We start from the raw sequence: 26179 nt of genomic DNA on the forward strand, positions 1-26179 counted from the left end.
CAGTGAGTGGGAACAATAGCTAAAAGGAGGAGTTGATTGTTTGGGGGCTCTAAGAAAGTCCCTGACAAGAAAGGGTTTGAAATGAGTCTTGATCTAGAATCCAGGCAGAGAAGTTGAGGCAAAGAGCTAGCTTAGTGGGTGTTAAGCAATGGATGGCATCGGATTTACTTTTTGGGTGAGGACAGTACTGTGGATAGAATTTGGGGCCTCTCCCTTGCTAGGCAAATTCGCTTAGGGCTTGAACCTTATCTCCCCATCTTTTTGTTTCTAGTTTTGTTTTTCTTTTCCAGATAAGGTCTTTGTGTGTGCATGTGTGAGTGTGTGTGAGTGTGTGTGTGTGTGTGTGCCTGGGACCTGTCCTTCAGATATGACATCCAAGGCTGGTACTCTACCACTTGAGCCACCACTCCACTTCTGGTTTTTTGTAACATGGTTTTTTTTTTCTTCTCTCTCTCTCTCTTCCTTCTTTTTTTCTTAAAATCCTGAAGCTTTGAGAAAAAGAAGTGGCTTAGGGCAGCTCCATCTCTGAGATCCTAACTGGGCCTACAATGCCCAGCTCAGCCTGGTGCCATCTTTCCCTTATACAGGGAGAAGCCAGCTCACTCAGAGGATCCTACAGTTTGCATCCATTGTAGGAAGGCAAAGAGCAGCCAGCAGGGAGGCAGAGGCCTAGCCTGGCACCTTTGACCCTCAGCCCTGAGGTTGGCATTATTCTCTGTTCACAGAGCTGTACAGTCCCATGAGCCCCCCCCCTCAGCCCCTAAGAGAGTCTTAGGCTCACCTGGTGGGGGATGGGCAGCCTGGACAAGGGGCTGATGCCCAGCAGCGGGGTGGTGGTTATAGCGGCAGCGGCAGCCATGGCTGAGGAGGCAGCAGCCATGGCTGAGGAGGCGGCCAGAGGGTCCACAGGCAGCTCTGGGTTCTGCTCCTGTTTCACCATGATTGCCAGTTTGTGTCCCAGTGCCCAAGCACCATGCTCCATATCTGTGGAAAAAGGCAGTTCCCACGCTCAGGGGACTCTGTGCACATAGCTTAGGCCCCCTCTTGCTCTCTGGCAGCTGGTCTGGATGGATTATGGAGAAGTGCTAGGGGACAACTGGAGGTGGACAGGAGAGATGGGGCGAGGTTAAAGGACAGGTTGGGCAGAAGCAGAAGAGGGGAGGATGGCTTCTACATTTAGCAGCGTAGGGAATGGCTAGGACACTGGACATGGCCCCTCCAGACTGGCTGTGTGACCTCAAGCAAGTTGCTGATGCCTGACAAGAAGCGAGTGTTCAACAAATGGCAGCTAGTGCTGAGATATTATTGTCATTCCATAAACAGCTGCTGAGCACTGTCCTAGGTGCTAGCAAGAATCGCAGGCATGAAAGGGAACACTCAGGGATGTAGAAAATGGAGTCAGAGAGAGAGGCCAGGGGAGTGGCTGTGGTAGTGCACGCCTGTAATCCCAGTACTCCAGGGGTAAGGCGGGACGACTGCACAATGAAGGCCCATTTAGGCTATACCTTAGAGACATAGAAAAGGAGAAAGAGGCCAGCAGGCAGCAAGACGGCATGGCCTCTGGAGCCGGCCTGGAGTTGTGACTTCATCCAAAGGTACTAATGGGATTATTGTTGTTGTTTAGCATGTTATTGACGATAAGAGTCTCCTGGACTTTCCTGCCCAGGCTGGCTTCCAACTCTTATCCTCAGATCTTAGCTTCTCCAGTAGCTAAGATTACAGACATTAGCCACCCCCACTCATATCTATTGATACAAATTCATAATTCTTCAAATAGATCATTCTGTTTGTGAAGGAGAAGGTAGTGGCCGGGAGACCTGTTGCCAGAGGCTAGTGAAATAAATGGCAAGAGAGGATGAGGCCTAAGCAAAGGCAGAGAGCAAGGATGGAGAGGAGAAACTTAGCCTTGGAGGATGGGAGAAGGAGGGGTGATATACAGGAGTCCCCAGGGCAAAATCCACTCCTACAAGAGGACTCTGTGGGTCCTCTGGCCTCTCCAGGGCCACAGATCCCGCTGGCATCATCCTTTTCTGTGGATGCCCATAGCCCTCCACCCCTAGATAAAGAGAAACCACAGTGAGTGGGGGCTGAGACAGCAGGCTGGGGAGGTCTGGAGGAGATTCTGGGGCTTACTGGTTGGAGAGAGGGGTCAGTGGCTCCTTTGATCCCACCTCAGAGGCCAGGCCCCACCCTACTGGGAGCCTGCATGCCAAGAGCTAGAGGTTGCCCTTGGGCCCCAGAATGCCCACAATCTTCCCAAATTATAGGGCCAGGTTGCTGGCCTTCGGGAAGCTGTGAAGAGCCACAGACAAATTACTTTAAAAATAGAACTAGGGCTGGGAGCCAGTGGCGCATGCCTATAATCCTAACTATTCAGGAGGCTGAGATCTGAGGATCATGGTTTGAAGCAAATCCTGGCAGAAAACTCCCCATGAGGCTCTTATCTCCAATAAAGGATGCAAAAAAAAAAGGCAGAAATGGAGCTGTGGTTCAAGTGGTAGAACGCTAGCCTTGGGCACAAAGAGGCTCAGGGGCAGCACCCAGGCCCTGAGTTTAAGACCCACAACTGACCCCCCCCCCCAAAAAAAAAAAAGGACATCTATGTATCCCAGGCTGACCTGGAACTTGCAATCCTGCCTCAGTTGATGACTTGCATTTCTTTTTTTCTTTCTTTCTTTTTCTTTTTTTGCCAGTCCTAGGCCTTGAGCTCAGGGCCTGAGCACTGTCCTTGGACTCTCTCAAGGCCAGAACTCTACCACTTGAGAGTCAGCACGACTTCCAGCTTTTTTCTAGGTATATGGTAACAAGGAATTGAACCCAGGTCTTTGTGCATGCTAGGCAAGCACTCTACCATTAGGCCAAACTCCCAGCCTATGACTTGCATTTCTAAGAGGCTCCCTGCTGATGGTCTGAGAAGGATTTTTTTTTCCTTTTAAACTGCTTTTGAGAAGTGGCCCAGGGGTCCACAAGGTAGAGAGCTGGGCCACCCTAGGGGTTATGGGTGGCTCCCCTTGGGAATCCTAGGCTACAGGTGCTCCCTCTTGTCTCTTGGACCCGCTCTGCCCCGGGACCTTCCACTTACCTTGAGTGGTGTCTTCCATCTTAATGGGCACAAGGGGGCTCTGAGGCGCAGAATCCCCACTCAGGGAGTAGCTGTGCTCTGCCTGGATGCCTGGCGTGGGGGAATCCAGTTCCATGTCCAGCAGAGGGCTCTTCTCGTCCAGCACAGGGTCATCAAAGAAACTGCTGAACAGGTCGTTTGAGAAGTCCTCCATGTTTTCCACAAAGTGGTCCAGGTGCTCTGGAAAGTGCTGGGATGGGGAGGAATGGAGAAGAGGGGTTCAGTGAGGCCACCTCCCTATGCCTGTTCCCCCATAATCAATGTCTCATTGTCAACTGGGGGAAAGCGAAGGAAGGGGTGACATTATCCAATGAGAACTGTCCTGATTACCTGACTTAGGAAATGGGACAACATCTTAGTAATAACAATAAAATTATATATATATATATTATTTTTTTTTTTGCAAGTCCTGGGCTTGAGCTCAGGGCCTGAGCACTGTCCTTGGACTTTTTCGAGGCTAGAGCTCTACCACTTGAGCCTCAGCACCACTTCTGGCTTTTTTCTATGTATGTGGTACTGAGGAATCAAACCCGGGTCTTTGTGCATGCTAGGCAAGCACTCTACCACTAGGCCAAACTCCCGGCCTAAAATTATATTTTTTAAAGAAGAAAAAATATTGCATGATCATCACATATCACCCACCAGCATCAGCTCTGGTCATTTTTTTTTTCTCTTTTGTGTGCCAGAACTAGGGCTTGAACTCAGGGACTCAGTTACTCAGTTCTGTCCTTTAGCTTTTTTTTTCCCCCTCTCAAGGTTGGCACTTGAGCCATAGCTCCACTTGTGGCTTTTTACTGATTAGATGGAGATAAGAGTCTTATAGACTTTCCTGCTCAGACTGGTTTCATTCCAGGATCCTCAAATCTCAGCCTCCTGAGTAGCTAGGATAACAGGAGTGAGCCGCCAGGCAGCTTTGGTCCTTTTGATGCTTACCATTAGCATAGCTACCTCTGCCACCACCTCTGTCCTCACCAGCAGCCACCTCAAGTGAGCTCTGCAAGGACTCCCAGGCCTGGGTGACAGGACCCCCAGTGCTGGCCACATTGCATCCTGCTTCAGTCTGTGCTCCATGCCCTCCTCACTGCCTGCCTTGGCTGAGATGACATCTAAGAATAACTGTCCCTACTTGAAAGCACATATCCCAAGGGTTATATTAATGACATTAATTACCTTCCTTTTTTTTGTCAGTCCTGGGGCTTGAACTCAGGGCCTGAGCACTGTCCTTGGGCTTTTCCCTCAAAGCTACCACTCTGCCACTTGAGCCACAGCACCACTTCTGGCTTTTTCTATTTATGTGGTACAGAGGAATTGAACCTGGGTCTCTGTGCATGCTAGGCAAGCACTCTACCACTAGGCTAAACTTCCAGCCTGACATTAATTACTTTCATTCTGATTTTTTTTTTTTTGCTACTCCTGGCTTGACCTCTGGGACTGAGCACTGTCCCCAAGCTTCTTTTGCTCAAGGCTAGTTCTCTACCACTTAAGACACAATGCCACTTCCAGATTTTTTGAATAGTTTATTAGAGCAAAGACTCTCACAGACTTTCCTGCCTGGGCTGGTTTTGAATTGAGATCCTCAGATCTCAGTCTCCTGAATAGCTAGAATTACAGGTGTGAGCCACTGGAGTCCAGCTTGATTTTTTTAATAATTTTTTTTTAAGAGAAAGGATCTCTGTGAAGGCCCTGGCTGGCCTTGAACTTGTGATCTTTCTATCTCAGCCTTTGGAGTTGTAGAATTATAAATGTACACCACCACACCAAGCCAAAGACATTCTTTATGCCTAGAGCTTAGGCTCTGGAGCCCACTGCTGAGGTTCAAGTCCAGGCCTACATACTTCCAGTATGACTCAGGGCTCTGTAGACTGCGGGTGGTGACTCATTAATGGGTTATGAAATCAATTTAGTGGGTCATGACCAGAATTTTTAGAAGTCTGTTTAGAAAATTTTTACTTTCACACATAACCCTTGGACATATTTATAGGTTACAGTGTGACATTCCAATACATGTGACCAAAGTATATGACCACTCCAAGGTAATCAACACAGCCATCTGCTCAGACATCCATCATTTCTTTGAGATGGGAGCTTTCCAGATCCTTTCTACTAGCTATTTTGAAATAGTTGTCAAGCACAGTTATCTTATTGCACAGCTGTAGATCATTATACGTGTGACCGCTCCCTCCCACAGCTCCCATGAACCATCACTTCTCTTTATCCCCTTCTCATTGTTCCTGGTGACCACTTTCCACTCAACTGCCATGAGACCAATTCCTTCAGCTTCCATATGTGTGAAAAAGACACAGCCAAAGACCAAGAAAAATAACACAAAATTTATATGCTGGTAGCTCACGCCTATAATCCTAGCTACTCAGGAGGCTGAGATCTGAGAAGCAAGGTTTGAAGTTAACCTAGGCAGGAAAGTCCGTGAGACTTTATCTCCAGTAAATTACCAAAAAGCAGGAAGTGGAGCTCTTGCTCAAGTAGAGTGCACACACAAAGCTCATGGACAGTGCCCAAGTCCTGAGTTCAAGCCCCAGGACTGGCACCGACTAAAACCCGAAAAGAAAACAGAGCAAAATAGAGTAAAGCATAAGAGTGTCTTGCATATTGTGAAGTTGAATACCTAGTGATTTGTTTGTTTGTTTGTTTGTTTTTGGTGACAGTCCTGGGGTTTGTACTTAGGGTTTAGGCACTGTCTCTTTGTGTGTGTGTGTGTGTGTGTGTGTGTGTGTGTGTGTGTGTGTGTGTGTGTATTTAGTTGGAGATAAGAGTTTGACAGACTTTCTTGCCTTGGCTGGCCTTGAATCATGATCCTCAGATTGCATCCTTCTGAGTAATTCCAGCTAAGTCAGCAAGCCTAGGCAAGTGCAAGGCCCTGAGTTCAAAATCTTAGTATAACAACACCTCTGCACCCCATTATGAAGGTTTACAATACTCCTTGTATATAGTTGTTACAGAACAACTGTTACATTTTATCATTAACAAAGCATTCCAGGGGCTGATATATAGTAGATGCTCCTATGCTATATTTTCTCTCCCAAAGGAATTACAAATGTGTAAGGCAATCTTAGAACTTTATGAATAACTGCATAGTTGGAAGAGGCAACAGGGGAAGGGGTGGCAAGTTCCACTGAGTGTATGGGTCAGAGCTGGCATCCTGAGATTGGTCTAAAGTCACTCCGTGTGTGTGTGTGTGTGTGTGTGTGTGTGTGTATCCCTGACTACAGGAAATAGTCTCAATTTAGCATAGATGAGCAGAGAAGCTATCTGTCTATGAATAAGATCTAGAGCCACTGGAACCCATCTTTGTGGAACAGTCACTGTGTCACTCTGTCCGTCCGTCCTTCCTTCCTTCCTTCCTTCCTTTTCCAGTCATGCGCTCAAACTCTGGGCCTGGGTACTCTCCCTGAGCAATTCAGCTCAAGGCTTGTGCTCCACCACTTAAGCCACAGTGCCACTTCTGGTTTTCCGGTGGTGAACTGGAGATAAAAGTCTCACAGACCTTTGTGCCCCAGCTGGCTTTGAGCCACAGTCCTCAGATCTCAGCCTCCTGAGTAGCTAGGATTACAGGTGTGAGCCACTGCTGCCTGGCAGTGCTGTTTCTTAAGTTCTCTGTACTTTAAGGGAAAGAAATAATAGTTCTTATCCCATAGGGTTGTCATGAGGACCCAGTGTTTGTCAGATGCTTACTAGTTACAAGATTGCGTGGATAAAATGAGTAAAGTTCTACAGAGCACCTGGTGGAAAGTGAGTGCTCAATGGTTGTTATTTTCATTGTGAAAACTGCAGCCATGCCCACACTCTGGGCTCGAGCTCTGCGCCTGAGTTTAAACCAACAGATGAGAGGTGGCTTGGTTTTCTGCTCTAAGCAAAGCATGATGGGAGGATCATCCTGAGAAACTTTTCCACTTCAGGTCTGCCAAAAAGCAATCATTCAACTTTTGTGTGTGTGTGTGTGTGTGGAGGGGGATGTCAGCCTGAGCTTAGGCTGTCCCTTAGCTTCCCCCCCCCCCCAATGCTAGCAATGTACCATTGAAGCCGCAGCTTCAATTCTGGCTTCTGGCTTCTCATCACAATCCTCAGACCTCAGCCTCCTGAGTAGTTTGGATTACAGGACCGTGTCATCAGTTATCAATAGTTTGGTTGTCATCGTTATGTTTTGCCACCTTCCAAAGCACCAGTACCACTTCCTGTAATTACCCAGTGTTTAAGGCCACGTATTTGACAGGGAACATGAACCAACCCCAGGGAGGCAAACAGATGGGAGGTGTCCCCAATCTCCCACTGACCACCCCTTCTCCAACAACAACACAGCTTTTTCTGCTTGAATTGCCTGTTTCCTGCTAGACTGTTTACTCCTTGAAGCAGGTTTGTGTTGTTCACCTGCTTAGGCATTCATTAAATAGGGGTGCAGGGATAGGGCCTTGCACCATAGAGAACAATACCACCAGTATACCTGTGCCTGAGGTGGGACAGCATCAGGAGACCAGAGGCTTCAGCTGAACAAATCTATAGGGACAACTGCAAGTCCCAGAAAGAAGTGCTTTATTGGATAACCCCTTCTCCATCCATCCATCCATCCATCCATCCAGCTCAGCGGCCAGGGCCGAGCTGGCCACGCCCTCTGCAGAGCCGCGCCTGTGCAGCGGGGGGGCGCTCTCTCCCAATACTCCCCCACGGACGCTTCTAAGGCTGCCGTGGGCCCGGTGGGAGGGGGTCTCGAGGAGCAGGAGGGCTGTGAGTCAGCCGCTAAGGTATTTCTCCAGCAGCTGCTGCACAGGCGATGATAAGCGGTTGCCAAGCCCCTTCCCCGGGGGCCTGGGAGAGGAGAGACACTTCCTCCAGTCTGGGCTGGGGTCATTGGCTCCAGGACGATGAACCAGGTACTTCTCCGAGGTTATCCCCCGCCTCCGCCCCTCCCGGCTGCTCCGCCCACACAGGGGCCCGCGGAGGGAGCCCAGTTGGCTGCTTTTGGGGAGCGGTCCCCCACCCCACCTGCTAGAAGTTAGCAGCCAAAGCCCAGCAGGACGAAGCTTCCAGCACAGCCGGAGCCAAGTGTAAGGGGAGGGCGGCCAAGGGGCGATGGGGTGGGGGCGGAGGGCACTCAGATGTTCTCTGCTCATCCTTGGGTGCTGGGTGGATGGTGAACCCGGTTCCATTACACCAAGGGTCATCTCTTCCAGCACAGGACTCGAATCCTTAGCCTACTTCCTTCTGGTACCCGGTTCTCATGGCCGGAGGGACCCGAGAAGGCTCATGATCCACGATTTGTTGGTGAGAACAGTGAGGTCCAGAGAGGGAAAAGCCATCTACCTTTAGGTCACACGGCGACCTGGCAACGTGGAGAGGTTCTCGGCGGCTCTGGGGCTGCCCTGGGGTGCGCTCCCCATCCCTGGAAAGCCCACTCTAGAACCTTCAGACCTCCCCAGCTTCAGCCAGGCCTCTTGTTCCTCGTCCTAAACTAACACACTTTTTGGAAGGGCGGGGCGGGAAGGCTGGGGAAAAGTCGTCTGCGGCCAGGAGGCCGAGGTCGCGCGCCAACCCATCGAGGTGGATGGATGGGGTTCCACCGGGGGTGCGCGTCCCACAGGGTGTCTTTCCAGGCATGGGGTGGGAAGCCCGAGAAGGAAACGTTCGGATTTGCTTCTCTTCTCATTAAAGAGTTTTTCCTACAGTCGTGCCAGTGTAAGCTCCCCGTCGGCGCCGGCTCCGCTGCGCTCTCGGGCTTGCAGACTCGCGTACCCTTCTCCCCGTAGCACCGCCTCCCGGGCTCAGATGCTCGCCTTTGACATTCAGCTCCGCATCTGGGCGGCGTCCGCCCCACGCCGCACCGCCCAGCGCTCCAAGGGTTAACCGGGCCCTCTGACCCGCCCCCTCCGGTATCCCGCCTGCTCATTGGTGAAGCCCGTGGAGTTCCTGGCCAATGGGAGAAGGCCGCGAGCCACGCCCGCGGTGGAGCGGGGTGGGTGTCGCTGGAGCCCGCGGGCTGCAGGGGTCCGGGTCGCGGCCCGTGGGGCCAAGCGTGCGTGGGGGCGGGAGGGGGAAGCGTCATGCCGGTTGCCCTCCACGTCTGGGGCAGAGGCTGGAATGGCAGTCCTTTGGTGTCCTGTGAACCTTCTCAATAGCCCGGCTCCGCCCCCCAGGAGCCCGTGAGGAAGGAGGGTCTTCTGCTCCCTCTGTCACTCCCCACCCCCCGTCCCTGGCTGGAAGGCCGGGCTGCCACCCCCCTCCCCCGTCAGCCACCCCTCCCCCCTCCAGCCCTACCCTCTAGATCCAGTCCTCCAGCCTCCAGCCACCCCCCTCCACCCTCCTAATCTTCCCGCCTCTAGCCACCCCTCCCATTCCAGGTCCAACCTCCAGATCTCAGTCTTTCAGCTCTCCATCCTCCACTCCCTAGACTCCAGACTCCATTCTCTGGGCCCCTGTCCTCCAGTCCCCAGGCTTCAAGCCTCCTTGCTGCTCTTCCAGCTCAGATTCTTGCTCTCTACCTCGAGTAGTCTTACCTCAGGGGCTCACTAGTGGACAGGGTGGTCTCTGTTCTTGGTAGGAAAGAGGGGAGCTTGTTGGGGGCACAAATAGGGCCAAATCTGCCCCTTCTCAGTGTTCCCTCCACTATAATCTTCATAAATAGGGCCAAACTGGGAAATGTAACTATTCATATATAGGGCTAAACTAGGGTTAAACGGGGTGGGGGGGAGTCCTGGAGGCAGGGCCCTTTCTTCAGGACTCTAGTTGCTCCACATCTGCACTTCATCCCTGGCTCCTGTGCTCCCCTGGCTCAGGCTGGTTTATTGTGCGCTGGGGAGAGGCGGAAGGAGACAGGAGTGAGTCCAGGCTGAGCTGTGGGTTGAGGGGTAGTGGGAATCCCTGCAGTAACATTCCTTCCAAGAGAGGGAACTTGAGATCAGGAAAGCCCTCCCACATATTCTTCTTGCTTCCCCTGGGCAGGCAGAGGCCTCAGACACCACCACCCCCCCAAACACAGTGACCTACACATTCCTGGATGGTTACTTGCCTCAGGGTCACTAGCAAATTGCCCATGTCAGGCTGAAGGACCACCAGTGTGAGTCACAGCTTTGTGTGTGTGTGTGTGTGTGTGTGTGTGTGTGTGTGTGTGTGTGTGTGTGTGTGGTCACAGTAAATCAGGGAGGGGGAAGGAGGTACCAGTTGTTAGTAGACGCACGTTCTAGATATTTGAGGGAAGATTGTCCTGAGACATACAGTATTTGTCTTCCTAGAGCTGGACTCAGGCAGCCTTTCTCCAGAAAGTTACTGGATTCAGACTCAGGCCCCAGTTCAAGCTCTGCATGTGCAGTTGCTGGCCCTCTCTGGACCCCAGAGTCCTCATAGGTCACAAGTGTGTTCCCCGTGATGCAGGGCGACAGGGCAGGGTAGAGTCCACTGAAAGTAGAAAATGGCTTTTTGGCCTCTTTGGCCTGGAAGGCAGTAAGTCAGCCATCCATCCCATCAAGGCATGGTGAGGGACTTGGGGAGGGAGGGGAGGGAGAAGAGTGATATTTCAATCTTTAGCCTCACTCTCATTCTACTTCTTTCAGGCCCAGAGAAGGTGGCAGCTGAGGGGTCCTATTTTCCCCCCACAAGAACTATTAACCATGTGACCTGAGTCCAGGTAAGCAGAAATGCTTGTGTGTATGTATACATGTTCTCTTGTGGTCATGTACTACACAGAACTGGGCTGGGAGTATTTTCTGCATAGAAATTCTCTTTTCAGGACCTCTAGGATATAGAAACAAAAGCCATATAATGAGTGATTGTTGTCCTCAATGTACTATGTTATCTCTCATCTCTTTTGCTGTCCCTTGGTTATCTCATATTGTTACAGTATCTCACTTTGTTATCTGATATATTGGATATATTTGTATTTGGTTATTTGAAATTGGATAGGGAAGGGGGGAAAACAAGATGAGGGGTGGGGGGGGAGGGAAATGGGGACCAAGACATGAGAAAAGGTATCAACGTATGTGAATTAATGCACCTTCTACTGGTGAATATAACCCTTCTATTAATTACAATAAAATATAAATAAAAAAAGAAATTCTCTTTTCAGTAACATAACCCATACACACACAGTGTCTTACACAGACACTGTCATACATACACATCCTCACAAGCTCATACGAGAGGACACTGCAAGGTGTGAACACAAATCCAAGAAGGACAGACACCAACTCAACTATACACGCTTGCGGCTTAAGGATAAGATACCCATTGAGTATGTGAGAAGCCCTGGGTTCTATCAGAGCACTGCAAAGCCAAAAATGAAACAGAAAACATCTATGTTCACACATGTGTGCAGCCACCCCGGATGTTAAGCTTACCCCACAGTCACAGCCACAGTTTCACACAAATGTATTCAGTGTCTCACAGGATGACAGAACTGGCTGCATCTAGCCTTGGGCCTGAGAGGACTGAATCATGTGAACTCCAGCAAAGGAGATGTGGGCGCCCCAGGCTTGCCTGGGCTGGGACAGTGACAGCTGGCATTGGAGGAAGAGTCATTATGGGAAATGAGGTGTGCGTGTGTGTGCGTGTGTGTGTGTGTGTGTGTGTGTGTGTGTGTGTGTGTGTGAATATGTGCTGGAGAAAAGAAAAGGAGGGCGCGCATGTGCACACACATACACCCCGCCTTGAAGGTCCCATCTATGCAGAGCAGGGTCCATGCTGGGTGTGTTTTCTCTGCAGCCCTGAGCCCTGGAAGTCCAGCCCTCCAGTTTCCCCTCCTGACACTAGTCACCCTACCCTGGCCAGGCTACAAGTCTCTCAGGCTCCAAGCCAACCCCTGGCATCTTGTGAGCAGGCGGCCCCTGTGCTATGGCCCAACGGCCCAACCCTGGGGTCCTTGCCAGGCACCGTCTGGGCAGAAGGAAGCAATGGAAGGGAGGGCCACCGCCCAAGGCTGGGATTAGCTATGACTGGCACCATCAAGGACACGGCAGCCCAGGGTCTGGCTGTTGGAGACATTGGTCCATTTGCGGATCCCTGCGGGACATCTCAGGACACTGGAAACCAGGTGCCAGGGCTGGCACTTGGACCTCTGGAGAATAAGGACAAATAGTCACATCTCATTTATCCATCACTCATACATTCATACATTTACTAAGCACTTACTATGTGCCCAGCTCTGCAGATTGACACTTCTGTTCTGAAGATTTTCTGACTCATGGTGTTTCTACCTCATTTACAGAGGTAGATCCACATCCTCAGGCCTATTCTTTCTCCAGAGTTGTATTTAGAAGGATCTTCTAAAACTCCTAAGCTCTGTCATTCCCCTGCTTTAATATGTATCGGATTCCTAACTGCCCATAGAAGAGTCCAAGTTTCTTAGGGTAGTTTGAAACGAGCCCCTTGTATTGCCTCTATCCGGCAACGTGTCTAGTTCTTAACCTATCTAGCATGCTAGGGAGGTCTCAGCTGTTTGCCCACTGGATGGATGGATAGATGATGGAGGGAAGAACAGACAGAAGGGAGGGAAGGGAAGAAGGAAGGAAGAATCAGTGAGCTCACAATGGATGGAACCCTTTCCACAGAAGAACCACTGGGATTGACAGTCCTGAATTCTGCACTGATGCCAGCCTGCTCCAATGCCAGTTTCTTTCTTTCTTTTTTTTTTGCCAGTCCTGGGCTTGAGCTCAGGGCGTGAGCACTGTCCTTGGGCTTTCTCAAGGTTAACACTCCGCCACTTGTGCCACAACACCACTTCTGGCTTTTTTCTGTGTATGTGGTACCAAGGAATCGAACCCAGGGCTTCGTGCATGCTAGGCAAGCACTCTACCACTAGGCCACACTCCCAGTCCATCCGATGCCAGTTTCTATTGCTGGACTCCTCCCTTGGGCTGCATGTACCCATTCCTCCAGTTCTTTTTGCTCTTCAGCCCCAGTGGAACCGGTTCCCTAGGAAGCACGGAGCTCACTCAGTGCTGGAGGAGCGGCTCCTAGGCAGCGGCTAGGCCTCAGGGTATAAACAGGGTCCCTTGGCCAACCAGCCTGAGCTGCTCCCATTGCCCTGGCCAGCTGGAAGAACTTCCTTGGCTGGAACCTTCTGCCTAGCTCTCGCCAGAATTCCCTCTCCTCGGCACATTCAGCATTCGGCCTCTGGCTTCCTTATGGTTACAGCCTGTCTGAGTTGTCCTCAGGTTTTATTTTTGGAAGAAGTAGTATTCTTTCTCCTTATTTACTCCCTTCCTTCAGGGAAGGTGTGTGGCCCCTGGGCTCAGCTGGGGATCGGGCGATGACTTGAGTCCCTGGGGGCTGGACTTCTCTGGGTCTTCTGGGGGACTGGACCTCCAAAGACTCCTGCCTCCTTCCCCCACCCAGTGTGTGACTAATGCTCATCCTTCTTGGAGAGCCACACTGATGGCCAAAACAATGGAGGATTCCAATTTGACAGCACCATTGGTTTTACCTCACTAATTGCAAAGGCCAATTTGTAATTCAGAGGTGGCAGTCATGCTTGCTTCTAACCTGGCTCTGCTATGTGTGGTAAGCCTGGGCCAGTGATTTAACCTCTCAGCCTCAGTCTCAGCTAAATGAGGGTACTTGGATTTTTATCCCACCGGATTGCTAGGAGGGTTAAGTGTGAGAACACATGTTAAGTGCTTTAAGCAACATACAGTACAAAAAGGAAAGTCTCTTGGCTCAAGGTCTGTTGTATTCTTATGACCACAGCTACTTGAAGTTCAGGGAGGGAGTAGATTTGCCCAGGATGACATAGCCAAGGTAAGTAGCCCCTTCCTCAGTTGTTCATTTGTCTCCATCTCCCTTCCCAGAAGAAGGGAAAGGAGGGCTGGCATGAGCCCAAAGAAAAATTTTCTTGAGTCAGAGGGTCAAGTCTCTGGACTTCCATGTTGTCCTGTCCTCCCCCCCCCTCCCCTGGTCACCTCTGGGGTAGTGAATTCCCCATTGTCCCAGGACCTCACTGAGAATGAGCCCCTAGGTGAACCCCAGGCCAGTGGGGCTCTGAGAGCAGGCAGGGAGTGAGGCCTGACTGACATCACAGAGTGAAGAAGCTTGTGGGCCAGCTGGGGCCCTTCCAGCCCGGCCAGATGTCCCAGGAATGTGCTGAGCTGGGAGCTACCTCGCAGCTTCCCTCGCCACCCCCAACCCCCTCACCCTGCATCTGCTGGCTCAGGCTGGGCCTTGGCCCCTCCCCTCTGCCCTTACTTTCTCATCTCTCCAGGGAAAGCCTGGTGTCCACTGTCCCGCCGGTCCCTTTGCTACAGCCCAGCCCCCTCTGGCATCTGAAGGGGTCGTCAAGGGCAGGAATGCTTCTGTCTGTAGAATCCATGGGCTGACATTGCGGGGCGGAGGGTGATAGGGAGCCGAGTTAACAGAGAGAGAGGAGAGAGTTCCAACGTGACAGAACATGCCAGATCCCCAATGTGGAATTGATTTGCAGCCCTGGAGAGAAAGGGTGACAGCTCTGGAGCTGCACAGGACAAGCTGGGCTTCCTCTCTGCTGTGAGGGGGTCTCTGGGCATTGTGTGCCTGCAGTAAGATGGGAGAGCTGGGTTTGAATCAAGAACAGGCTTTCAGGGTTAAGAGAGAAATCTCTGCCTCAGAGTAAGGGGTCCTGAGCAATTATTGGGGGTGAGGAGCTATGTTAGGGCCTGGAGTCATGGTTCAGGAGAGATTCGAACCCTGAAGAAGGACCCCCCTCGATACTAGGATGAAAAGGACAAAGGGAATTGGTGCTCCTGACCCAAGTCAGAGCCACCTGGGTGTCAGGCTGCCCACAGCTCTCTGCATGCTAGGCAAGCACTCTACCACTAGGCCAATACCAATACCACCATTTCTAATCACCACTAAACACCACCACCAAAACTAATATTGTCTCTCCATTACCTACGGAACAAATTCCCAGCTTCCACCTTGCCAGCGTGGTATGTATTCAAGGCTTATGGTAATAGATTCTAATTTACTATTACAGCTGGAGGGACCCTCCTCATCTTTCCTTTCCTTCAGGCCTGTTGTCCCACTCACTCCCAGCTTCTTAAACCAGCCTGGAGCAAGGCCACCACAGGGCCTTTGTGTATGCCCTGTGCCTGTACTGCCTTTGTCCCTTATTTCTTCAGAGTCCATGGTTTCCTGTACTCGCCCAGCTCCTGTGGACTGCTGGGTCAGTGGTTAATCCTGAACACTATGCACTCAACTCTGAGAGGAATTTTTATCCTTGAGCCCCTTGTAGGTCTTCACAGTCCAGGTATCGTGGCTCACACCTCTAATTCCAGCTACTTCGTAGGTGGAGTTTAGGAGGATTTCTGTTAGAGGGCAGGCCGGGGTAAAAGTTCATAACACTCCTCATCTCAACCAATAAGCTAGTCACGGTGGTGTGTACCTGTGATCCTAAGTATATGTGAAGCTCTAGGTAGGAGGGTCCAAGTTCCAGGCTAGCCTCTGGGGTGGGGATGGGACGAGACCCTACCTGAAAAATAACTAAAGCACTGGATGTTGGTGGCTTGCACCTATAATCTCAAGTATATTCAGAAAGCTGAGATGCTGGCAGAAAAATCTGCAAGATTCCATCTCCAAAGGAACCAGCAAAAAGCATGGCTGGAGGCGTGGCTGAACTGGTAGAGCACCAGCTGAACAAGCAAACTGGGCAAGTCTGAGGCCTTGAGTTCAAGCTTGACATCACCAAAATAAAACAAAAACTAAAGTACAAAAAGTCTAAGGGAAGGGGGAATGGCTCAAGAATTTGAATACAAAGTACAAAGCCCCGAGTTCAAATCCCAGTACCACCTCCTACCCCCACTCCCGCCAAAAGGAAAGATTTATGTGCTAGGCACTGCCCTAGTTCCTTGCATGCAGGATCTCATTAAAGCAGGGTCCTGCCAGTGCCCTCGCTATAGGGACCAGGAAGTGACAGCATAAACAAGTAAAGCAGGATGCCAGCTCATGCCTGAGAGAGTGGCCGAGACCCATTTGAACCCAGGACTGCAAAGCCTGCATTCCTGAGCACCCATGATGACACTGAAGTGGAGAGAATGACCCTGCCCGCCCCTCTCAGCACCTGTGCAGCATCTTGTAGGGCCAGATGCAAAATATGGGTCTCCATTCAGTGCCACACCCAAGATCCAGCTCTACTGGTCCCTGGCCACCCCTGGGCTGACACACACAGACACAGTGTTTTGGTTTGGTTTGGGTTTTACCTAAATTAGAATGGTCTTCCACCTCCAGAGACCTCAGAGGGATGGAAAGCAAGATCCCATGGTCTAGCTCAGCACAGGGCTTCCTTTTAGGCAATGACAGCAATCAGAAATAGAAACCACAGCCATTTCATTGACCTCTCTACTGTTAGCATGGAGAAACAAATGCCTGACACAGGCCAGGGACCTGCAGTGCTTCACACAGATAGGGTTCCTTGCTGGCCTACCTCAGAAGTGGCTCAACTCTCTCCCTCAGGGCTTGCCCAGCGCTCTGTCATCTGACTTGGACTTCCAGGGTGCGGTCCAAATCTGCCCCACAATGGATGCGTATAGGTGCTACATCTCTACATACTCTGAGCTGGGTTGTTTATTAAGCTGGGTAGCAAATCCTCAGATATATTCTTTATTGTACTTCTGAGATCATAGATAAGTATTTATATATGTTTACACACACACACACACACACACACACACACACACACACACACACACATATACTTAGCACATAATATGATGTTTTTGCCAGTCCTGGAGCTTGAACTCAGGGCCTGAGCACTGTCCTTGGGGCTTTCTCAAGTCTAGGACTCTACCACTTGAGCCATGGCACCACTTCTGGCTTTTTCTACGTATGTGGTACCAAGGAATCCAACCCGGGTCTTCGTGCATGCTAGGCAAGCACTTTACCACCAGGCCAAACTCTGGCCCAGGTTTTTTTTTTAATGTGTGTGCTAGCATAGATGCTAGATTAAGACTCAAGGTCTCATCTTCTTGATTAGATTGTTTGCTCATGTCTGGTGCTCTATACTTTAACCACACCTCCAGTCCCTGGGTATTTCATAATAGAAAAAGTCATCATGATAAAGTGAAAGGTAAAGGAGGAGCTTTTCAGTGAATGAATGCATACATGAATTAATACATTATGCTTTTGTTTGCTGGTTTTTTTTGGGGGGGGGTTGTGGTCTTGAACTCAGCCTGGGCACTGTCCCTGAACTCTTTTGCTCAGAACTAGTGCTTTACCATTTTGAGCCATAGCATTATATCCGGTTTTCTGGTGGTTAATTGGAGAGAAGAGTCTCACAGACTTCCTTGCCCAGGTTGGCTTTGAACCTTGATCCTCAGATTTCGGTTTCCTGAGTAGCTAGGGTTACAGGCTCTGGCATCTGGCTTTCTTGTTTGTTTGAGCATACTTTCTATACTTTCTTTGGGTGGTGATCCTGGGGCTTGAACTCAGGGTCTGGGCACTGTCCCTTAGCTTTTTCACTCAAGGCTGGCATTCTACCACTTGAGCCACATCTCTACTTCCAGCTTGTTTTGGTGACGAATTAAGAGATAAGGGGTCTCATTAACTTTCCTGCCTGGGCTGGCATCTGAAATCTTCAGATCTCAGCTTCTTGAATAAGTAGGGTTATATGTGTGAGCTGCCCGTGCCTGACCACTATCCATACTTCTGTCTACTCACTTTCCTATTCATCTTTCCATCATCCCCACCCCACTTAGCCTTCCGCCCATCTTTCCTTCTACCTGTCCATCCATCCATCCATCCATCCATCCATCCATCCATCCCCTTAGTTCTCTGTCCCATAGAAGAAGGAAACAAACCTGGCTTTCTAGCTAGGAGGCAGGGTGGGGTGACTTGGGGGGAGTAGTACTGACACTATGACAGGGAGAGGAGCCAAAACAGAGCAGACTCTGAGGATCCTGAGGCAATCAGGGGTCACAGAAAGTTTCTCTGAAGTGACTTCAGCAACATCTCCCTAAGTGGCCAAGACATCTCAGCAGGCAGGGCTGGCATGCCTAGAATCCCTGCTGTCCTTAGTGAAACCCTGCAGTCCCTTGTGAAAGTGGAATTAGAAAGGAGCCCTGGAAGGAGGAGAGAAGCACCTCTACTTCTGTTGTGGTTTGAGCTCCACTATCTCCAGCAGGGCAGCATGAAATATTGGGTATCCAGTACTTTGGGTTGACCACACCCATTCTCAGGGCACCTGGATGCCCAGAACTTAAGCCCTTGGACAGACCCCCGTAGCCCCTCCCCTTGTCTCATGCTCACCTCACGGCTGAGTCCCAGCCCTTGGGGGAACTTGTACCTTTGTTCTCAACTCTGGTCCCATGGCCTCCCAGAGCATCTTGCTCCAGGACCTGGCTTGCCTTTGACCCTCCCTCAAGAAACCAACTCCAGATGCTAGAGAACAGGCTGTTCCTCTGGAAGTCCCTGCGCTCCAGGGGGCAGGATGGAGGAGGGTGATCTGGGTGGAGCATGGCTCCAGCTGGAATGCTATATAACCCCCACCCCAAGCAGGTCAGGGAAAGCCAGAGCAGGTCTCTGGGGCAAGATGGAAGTAGGAGTATCTGCTTCAGGTAAAGTGGACAGGGAAGCCAGGGCTCAGATATCTGACAGAAGCAAATATATCAGAGGTACTCATTTTCTTGGAAAGCCAAAGACCTTGATCCCTGCAGCCTGGACTTGCCACGTCCTCAAGGTCAACCTTGACAGGGGCAGTAAAGGCACTGGGGGCCCGAGGGCAGAGCCCAGGGTGTCTCCTCGCTGGCTCTCCAGAGACCCAGCTCTCGTGCTGCTTCCTTGGCCCATGGCCCTTGGCCTAGAAACCATTTCAGCCATCACTGTGGGGCTGACACATCTGGACTGAGAGATGTGGTCTGACCTAACAGCTGGACAGCCCAGCCACTCCCACCCTTCCCCCTTCCAAAAGAATAACAAAAATGAAAGCAGTGAAGGCTTGACAAGGGCCTTTCAGGCCCTCTCCGAGAGCGGGGGAGGCAGCTTATTTCCCCAGTTCACTCCGTGACCTCAGACGCATTTCCCTCTCCTTTCCAGGCCTTTGTCTCCTCATTGCTACACTAGATTATGGGTTTCCCCCAAAACAGCTATAGCTGTTTCCCAAGCGGTAGCTAGAGTGACTGGGTCCTTAGAGAATGAGGGAGGGTTTTCCTCCAAGAAGGGGACTGCACAATGGATAAGAAGAGCAGACAGAACTTCTTCAGGACCTAACTGTTATCTTCAGGGCTGGTCCCCTGGACCCATTTTTAGAATTGTCAGTGCACATTGTGTATGTGTGTGTGTGTGTGTGTGTGTGTGTGTGTGTGTGTGTGTATGCGCACGCTGCTCCTGAGGCTTAAACTCAAAGCCTGGGCACTGTACCTGAGCTTTTTTTTCACTTAAGGCAAGATCTCTACTGTCTGAGCCACAGCTGCACTTCTAGCTTTCTGGTAGTAGTTAATTGGTAGTGGGTCTCACAGACTTTCCTGCCCAGGCTGGCTTCGAACTGTGATCCTCAAATAGCAGTCTCCTAAGTAGTTATAGGCCTGAGCCACCAGAGCCCAGCTGTCAGAACACTTTTTTTCAGAACACTTTTTTTCAGTACTGGAGTTTGAACTCAGGGCCTTCTGCTTGCTAGCTAGGCAAGTGCTCTATCACAGGAGCCACATCCCAGCCTTTTTTGCTTTAGTTACTCTCTAGACCCAGCTAGAGTCTCACAGTCTTCCTACTTATACCTCCCATGCAGTCCTGATGACAGATGAGTGTCACCACACCTGGCTTGTTTGTTGGGATGGGATCTTGCTAACTTTTTGCTAGCTGACCTTGAACCAGGCTTGATCTTCTTGAATAGCAGGGATTATAGGAATCATACACCATGCCCAGATGACAGAACACTTTCTGAGCCTCAGGTATGTTTTGTTGTTATTTACAAAAAATACTTTCTGGGCTAGGAGTTTGGCCTAGTGGTAGAGTGCTTGCCTAGCATGCACCAAGACCTGGGTTTGATTCCTCAGTACCACATACCTAGAAAAAGCCAGAAGTGGTGCTGTGGCTCAAGTGCTAGAGCTCTAGCCTTGAGAAAAGTCCAAAGACAGTGCTCAGGCCCTGAGTTCAAGCCCCACGACTGGCAAAAAAAAAAATACTTTCCCGTTCCCTTATAGGGACTATGCAGCTAAAGTAAATTTCTTACAGCTATAGCTACTTAGAGCATAATAGACAGAAGCTGGGCACCCGTGCCCAGGCCCATTACAAGGGCAGTGGGCAGACTTCTTGTCTCTGTGGGGTCAGTACAGCAGCAGTTGCTGCTCTCAGGTCAGGGCTCTCAGGTCAAACTGAGGGCTAGTCTTCTGTGCCTTTAGGAACAACAGCATAGACCATCTGAAATGCTTTCTACTGATTCCACAAAACAGAACTCCATATTTTCCATAATTTGGACACTGTAGACTTGCCTTATTGTGTTATAGTAGAGTTTTACTCTTTCTAGTATCTGTTTTGTGACATGATATATGTTAAGATTATGGCAATGTACAAAATTGATATGGTCTCAGCTCTAATGGAACTTCCTCACAGAGGAAATAGATTTTTTTTTAAAAAAAAGCCAATAAAATAAGCTGGGATAAAGTCTGAGAAGAAACAAAGAATGGAAAGAGAAAATAACAGGGTAGATAAGAACCATTTTAGGTGATTAGAGAGGGTTCACCACACAGAGTGGAGACCCAGGAATTCAGAGACAGACAGAACTTGAGGGAAAACATGTCAAATGGTAAGAACAGCATGTGTAAAGGCCCTGGAGGGGTGCGGGGAGAAGGCTTAGTTTAAGCTGGATGGGTCTAGATTCCATAGTTCTAGAGCAATCCAAAGAAAAAGAAACTAAGGAGGATGGAACCTCCAGAGTTAGGCTCCAGGGTAAAGTCTAAGCCACAAGTTCAAATCCTGTATATATCAGCTAGCTCTAGACTGTCCCAGAACAGTGGTTGCAGGGACTTGTACCTTAATATGGGGATGGCTCAGCGTATTGGAAGCCATAGAAACCTAGAGGCAATGTGAGCTGCAGGGCCCTAATGGCTGGAATAGGTAGGCAGGCCTCAGCATCCTTTTCTGGCTTCACCTTCCTTCATCCATTTCTCGGTACTTGATTGAAGGAGAGAGAGGGGAGGGGAGAGAAGGGAAGAGGGGGAGATAGGTGGGGGGGGGGTAGGAAGAACAGAGAAAACCCCTGGCCTTAGAAGCTTGTTCCTGCTACAGTGGAAGCAGAAACAAAAAGAAACACAACCCGGTTCAGAACTCCATGTTTTGAAGTAGGAGTTAGTATCTGGGGAACTGTCCTTTGAATAGGAGCTCTACCAACCACACGGCTACGAGATCCATTGGTGTTTTTCTTCATTCTTTCCTAGTGGATTCTACTCAGTCCAGCACTGGGCCCTTCTGTCCTCTTTCCTGTTGCTGAGTGTTTGTGTGTGTGTGTGTGTGTGCAGGCACGCGTGCGAACACACCTCCCTTGTGGAAGGCTATAAAAGGCCCACCCACACAGGCACATCCAAACATGCATGCTTTTCTAATCTCCCTAAATCCTCCAAAGGCTGGGAGTGGGGGTCACTCTCTGCTCCCCTAGTTAGCAGGAGAAGCCAGGCTGGGGATCTGGGAACTTCTGTCAGCCTTAGCCCCACAGTCCCCCCTCCCCGGGGCTGGTCCCTGAGTTCCAGCTGCCAGGAGGCGAATGGGTGCGCTGTGCAAACATCCTAGCAGCTTCCTGCTACTCCCCTCTGAGACAACAGAACTCTTCCTCTTCCTCCTCCTCTCTCCCACACATCCCAGCTGGGGCTGCTCTAGAATTCCCAACCAGTACCTTCTTGAGAAACTGGTCTTCCCTTCCCCTCAGGCAGAGTATGTATAGGAGGAGGTAAGATAGAGACTTCATGTCTCCTGCCCTGTTCCTCTGTCCCAGCTCTCGGAGCCCAGATCCTCTCTTAGCACTTTCAGCCACAGGGCTGAATGACCACAGGGCACAGTGGAAGAGGGCTCCAGGACAGGAATGGGGGGAGCCTGGGGCTGGGCAGGGGAAAGGCTTCCACATCTGGCAGGAAGGCCAGCCCTCTTTAGAGTATGCCTCTGAGAGTCACCCAGCCAAGACCCCAGCAAATGCAGTCTCCACACTGCAGAAAGGCAAGCCCAGGGCCACCTGTACACACACCTGCTTGACTTCCTGCTCTGACCACACCTTTCTTTTAGAACTGCATTCAAAGGAACTTCTACATTTTGAGTTTTGTTTTATGTACAGCAAGATACACAGGCTTTCCATAGGACTTCATGTCCTGTGTGGAGACTTTTAGGAAGCACTCTCCACCCTCCACACACACACCCCTTCCCTTCCTCACCCCATGATGTACCCCCATTGAAATGGACCTTACACACCTGGAAATGGAAATGACCCAGAGAAGGAATATCATTCGCCCAAGGTAACACAGCAATTCCTGGCTGACTGGGTTGTCACTGCCACCCTATCCAGAGTCTGGGACAAGTCAGCTCTGGTTTCTTATAAACCAGGACTCATGTTATAGTCATCTTTCCACTTCTCAGTTTTGTCACCCAATCTCCACAATAATGCTATAGGGGAAGGTGCTGATATCCCCTACTTTTCCATCAGGGAAACCAAAGCCTGGAGAAAAAAGTCACTTGTCTCTGTTGCCCGCTTAGTTGATGGCACAAACAGACAGAAGTCTCACATGTCTCAGGAGAGCTGTCACCTTAGACAGTCTTTCCTGTCCCCTTAACAGAGCCCCTTGCCCAGGGAGCAGCACATCCCAGTAGAGCTTTTCCTCCCCCCTGTGGCCCAGGGCTGGACACCACTGCTGATCAAGGCTTCTTTCCTGCGCTGGACCAAGGCCCAGAGGAGCAGCTGGGATGCAGTGCAGGCAGGAAGAGTTCATTCAGAAGAAAACTCAGCTCAGAGCTGCCAGCCACTGAGGGAAGGCACTGGTGAGCAGAATCCTTTCCCAGCTCTAAGAGGAGAGTGTGGTTCTGCAGAACCCTGTTTCTTTACTCCTAGGAGCAGTACCAGAAAATCCATGGGAAAACTCCATTTACCCACCCCCCATTTTACAGACAAAGAAACTGAGTCTGTGGAGAAAGCTGGAAGTATAACCCACGTTTCCCAGGCAAAGCAGAGACAGGACTAGAGGCCAGTCCTCTCTGTTCCTGTCTCCTAATCCTTTGGCCTATCTGTCTGGGAAGGGGCCTTCCTCGGAGAGCAGGTGACAGTAGTGTGCTATGTAAGGGAGAGTGGGGAGACCCACACCCCACGCCTCCCCTGCCTCAGGCTCCTGGTCTTTGGAGTGTGCCCCCATATCAGTCTAGCTACCTGGGACAGTTTACGTGGAACAGGACACAGGAGTCCTCCAGGGACTTGGCTCTTGCCAGGCCACGTTCATCTAGGACCCTGGAGAAAGAGGCCAGCAGGTGAAGATCCTCTTGTGCAGACGCCTGCGTGTACGCCCATGTACATGCATGCACGTGTGTATGCACAACTCCCATTAGATTTCCCCAAGCAGCCCACGTTCCCCTCACCCCCACCCCACCCCAGGTCCTTTAGAACCCAAATATTTCCTCCTTTAGGGAGCCCCTCCCCTATCAAGGCCTTCGGGCTGAGCCTAAGGAAGGAGAGGGAGGGAGGAAATTGGAGAAAGCCACGTTTCCTTCTGGCGGGAGGGGAAGAGAGAGAGACAAGTCCAGAGACAGAGCGAGGCAGCCACGAAACCACCAGGAGACAGGGGGGAAGTCAGCAGACATGGGAGCCCAAGACCTGAGATCGAGGCCCAGGCAGGCTGCGAAGCGGCCCCGGCACGCACAGACACAGACGGAGACGAGGCCCCTGCTTCTGGCCAGAGGGGCCACGCAGGGCCGCCCGACCCTCGGCCCCGGGCCCCTCCCCGGGGGTCTTGGGCCTGCTCCCCCGGTGGTAGGGCTTTGACCCGCGCGCAGAGTCGGCTTCGGGCCCTCGGAGTGCGCCCCCGAGCGCCCCCAAGCGGAGATCCTGTCCGGGAGCCGCCGAGCCCTAACGGGGCGCGGGGAAGGGCGCCCCCAATTTGCGGCTGGGGTGGGTGTGGGGCGCTCGAAGCCGCGGCTGGGGAGGGGGCCAGAGCCCTGCGTCCCCGACGCCGGGACGCTCCCGTCCCCTGGAGAAGATCGAGACCCCGGGAGCGGCGCGCAAGGGCGCCAGCTGTGCAACTCGGTACAGGCTCTGGGTTTGCGGGGCACGGGTGGGGGAGTGTCGAGGACTGGTCCCCCATCTCTGAGCGTCCACCACGGGTCCCTCTAGGAGACCCTGCGCCGAGCCCCCTCACTACCCCTGCCCCAATGCCGGGTAGGCGGGTCTTTCGGGGGGCCGCAAAGAGGGGCGCCGAGCTGTGCGGCGGGGAGGGAGCCCCTTCCTCTTACCGCATTGTTGAGGAAATCCGACTCGTTCAGGTCCCCCAAGTCCAGGAAGCTGGACCCGGGGAACAGCCTGTCGGCTGGGAAGGGGTCCAGGACCGCGTCCATCACGGCGGGTTCCGGGGATCCCCTTCGGCGGCCGGGCTTCGCTCACTCCAGGGCGGCCGCGAGCCCAGCACGGAGCTCCGGCCGGAGCGTGGCGGGCGGGCGGGAGCGCGGGCGGCGGGGGGCCGGTCCCGGGCGGGCCCCGAGGGAGGGGCGGGCGGGGGCGGCGCGGCCGGGGGTCGGGGGGCGCGGCCGGGGGGGGGCCCTTAGCGCGGCAGTGCCGAACGAGCTGGGCTCGGGGGCCCCGGGAGCTCGGTGGGCATTTAGCCGACTCCTCCTCCGGCTCCTCCCGGGGCGCAGCTGGCTTCCATGGGGAGCCCGGGGGTGGGGCCGAGGCTTTGAGGGGCCCCCCGGACCGGGTGGGAGCCGGGGGCGGGGGAGCTAAGCGCTCCCCCGAGACTGGGTGGCTGCCGGCCGCTCCGCGTTCTCCGCGTCTCCCTCGGCACCGCTTCTGTCACTTGGCTGTCTGCTGAACCGGGAACCCCGGGCTGGGAAGCTCGGCCAGGAGGGCCACGCCCCCTCATAAATATTCATGAGCTCATTACTGGCGAAGGTGTGGTTCGGGGACCGTCCCTCCTCTTTTAAAGAAACATCCACAGGGTAAGGAAGGGGATTAAAGCAAAATTGTCCCAGAACCTCTGTGTCTGGTGGTGAAGGCTTCACAATTTCCCCAGACGATCCCATGACTTGATGATGAAGGAGCTGAGTTAGTTCCATTTTTCCAGGTTTATGCTAAAATCCTGAACCGTTTAAGGGATCCAAAGCCAGGGAGTCAATTTCTTAGGCTCTTCAACGAATCAACAAGACATTTTTTTTTCAGCTTCTAAAGGGTTATCTGGTAGCATTCAGCTCCCAAGTTTCCACCTCCAGGAAACCTTCCCTGAAGCTCCAGACTCCAGCCATGTGCATACCTGCACCCTCCTAGCATGTGTGTGCGTTCCTTCACTGTTTCCAGTCTCAGGTGCTACAGTCCAGGCTTGTTCACATGTTGCCATACCTCTAGTCGGTGCCACCCTTCAGGGGAGGGCCTGTACCACCCTCCCTGGGTGTGGGAGGGCTGAAGAGCAGCAGATGAGAACCTCTCTTCTTAACCACCATCAGCCCAACTCCCCACTTCTGAAGAGCAGGAAGTTGAAGAACAGAGTCTGGGTTGTGGGAAGATGCTGGCAGGCCTCAATTTCCACAGTCACCACACTCGCAGATACCCTGGATCCATTGCCTAATCCCACATATAACTTTATCTTTTAAAAGGGCTGATAAACAATCAGCCAGCACCTGAACAAATCCATGTGATTCTGGAAGGCCTCCCCCTAGGGCTGGGCATAACATTTCCTGCCCAGAGTTATGAGTGGAGTTAAGCATGTCTGCTTTGTTTGGGCAATTTGCTCAGGAACTCAAAGGCCTTTGAGAATGTCACTTCAGCTCAGTCAAAGGTATCCCTGAACTTGCTCCCAGGGCCACAATGAGTGAAGGACTCACACTGATCCTTTGCTAGCCTAGGGCAACTGGGCAGGAAGGAGACACATCCACCCTTACCCTGACAAGCTGGCCCAGTTGATTCAGTTCTGACCAGTGAAGTTGGAA

General features: G+C 51.7%; 1 protein-coding gene across 3 annotated transcripts in view; it reads right to left on the minus strand.

Annotated features, from left to right (window-relative positions):
• Positions 1-25042, minus strand: part of Creb3l1 (cAMP responsive element binding protein 3 like 1) — a 35439-nt gene extending 10397 nt beyond the window's left edge. For 2 of the 3 annotated variants that reach the window (XM_090348906.1, XM_090348905.1), the window contains exons 1-3: positions 24497-25042; positions 3083-3311; positions 782-984 (exon numbers count right to left, since the gene is read on the minus strand). In XM_090348906.1, coding sequence (XP_090205032.1) covers positions 782-984; positions 3083-3311; positions 24497-24598 — 534 coding nt within the window. In that variant the 5' untranslated portion in view covers positions 24599-25042. Of the gene's footprint in view, positions 1-781; positions 985-3082; positions 3312-23420; positions 23499-24496 lie in introns of all 3 variants that reach the window. The other variant, XM_090348907.1, reaches the window with a different exon arrangement.
• Positions 25043-26179: the final 1137 nt, after the last annotated feature.

This window comes from Megascapheus bottae, chromosome 16 (assembly GCF_031878675.1).
Source record: "Megascapheus bottae isolate mThoBot1 chromosome 16, mThoBot2.hap1, whole genome shotgun sequence".
Lineage (NCBI taxonomy): Eukaryota > Metazoa > Chordata > Mammalia > Rodentia > Geomyidae > Megascapheus > Megascapheus bottae.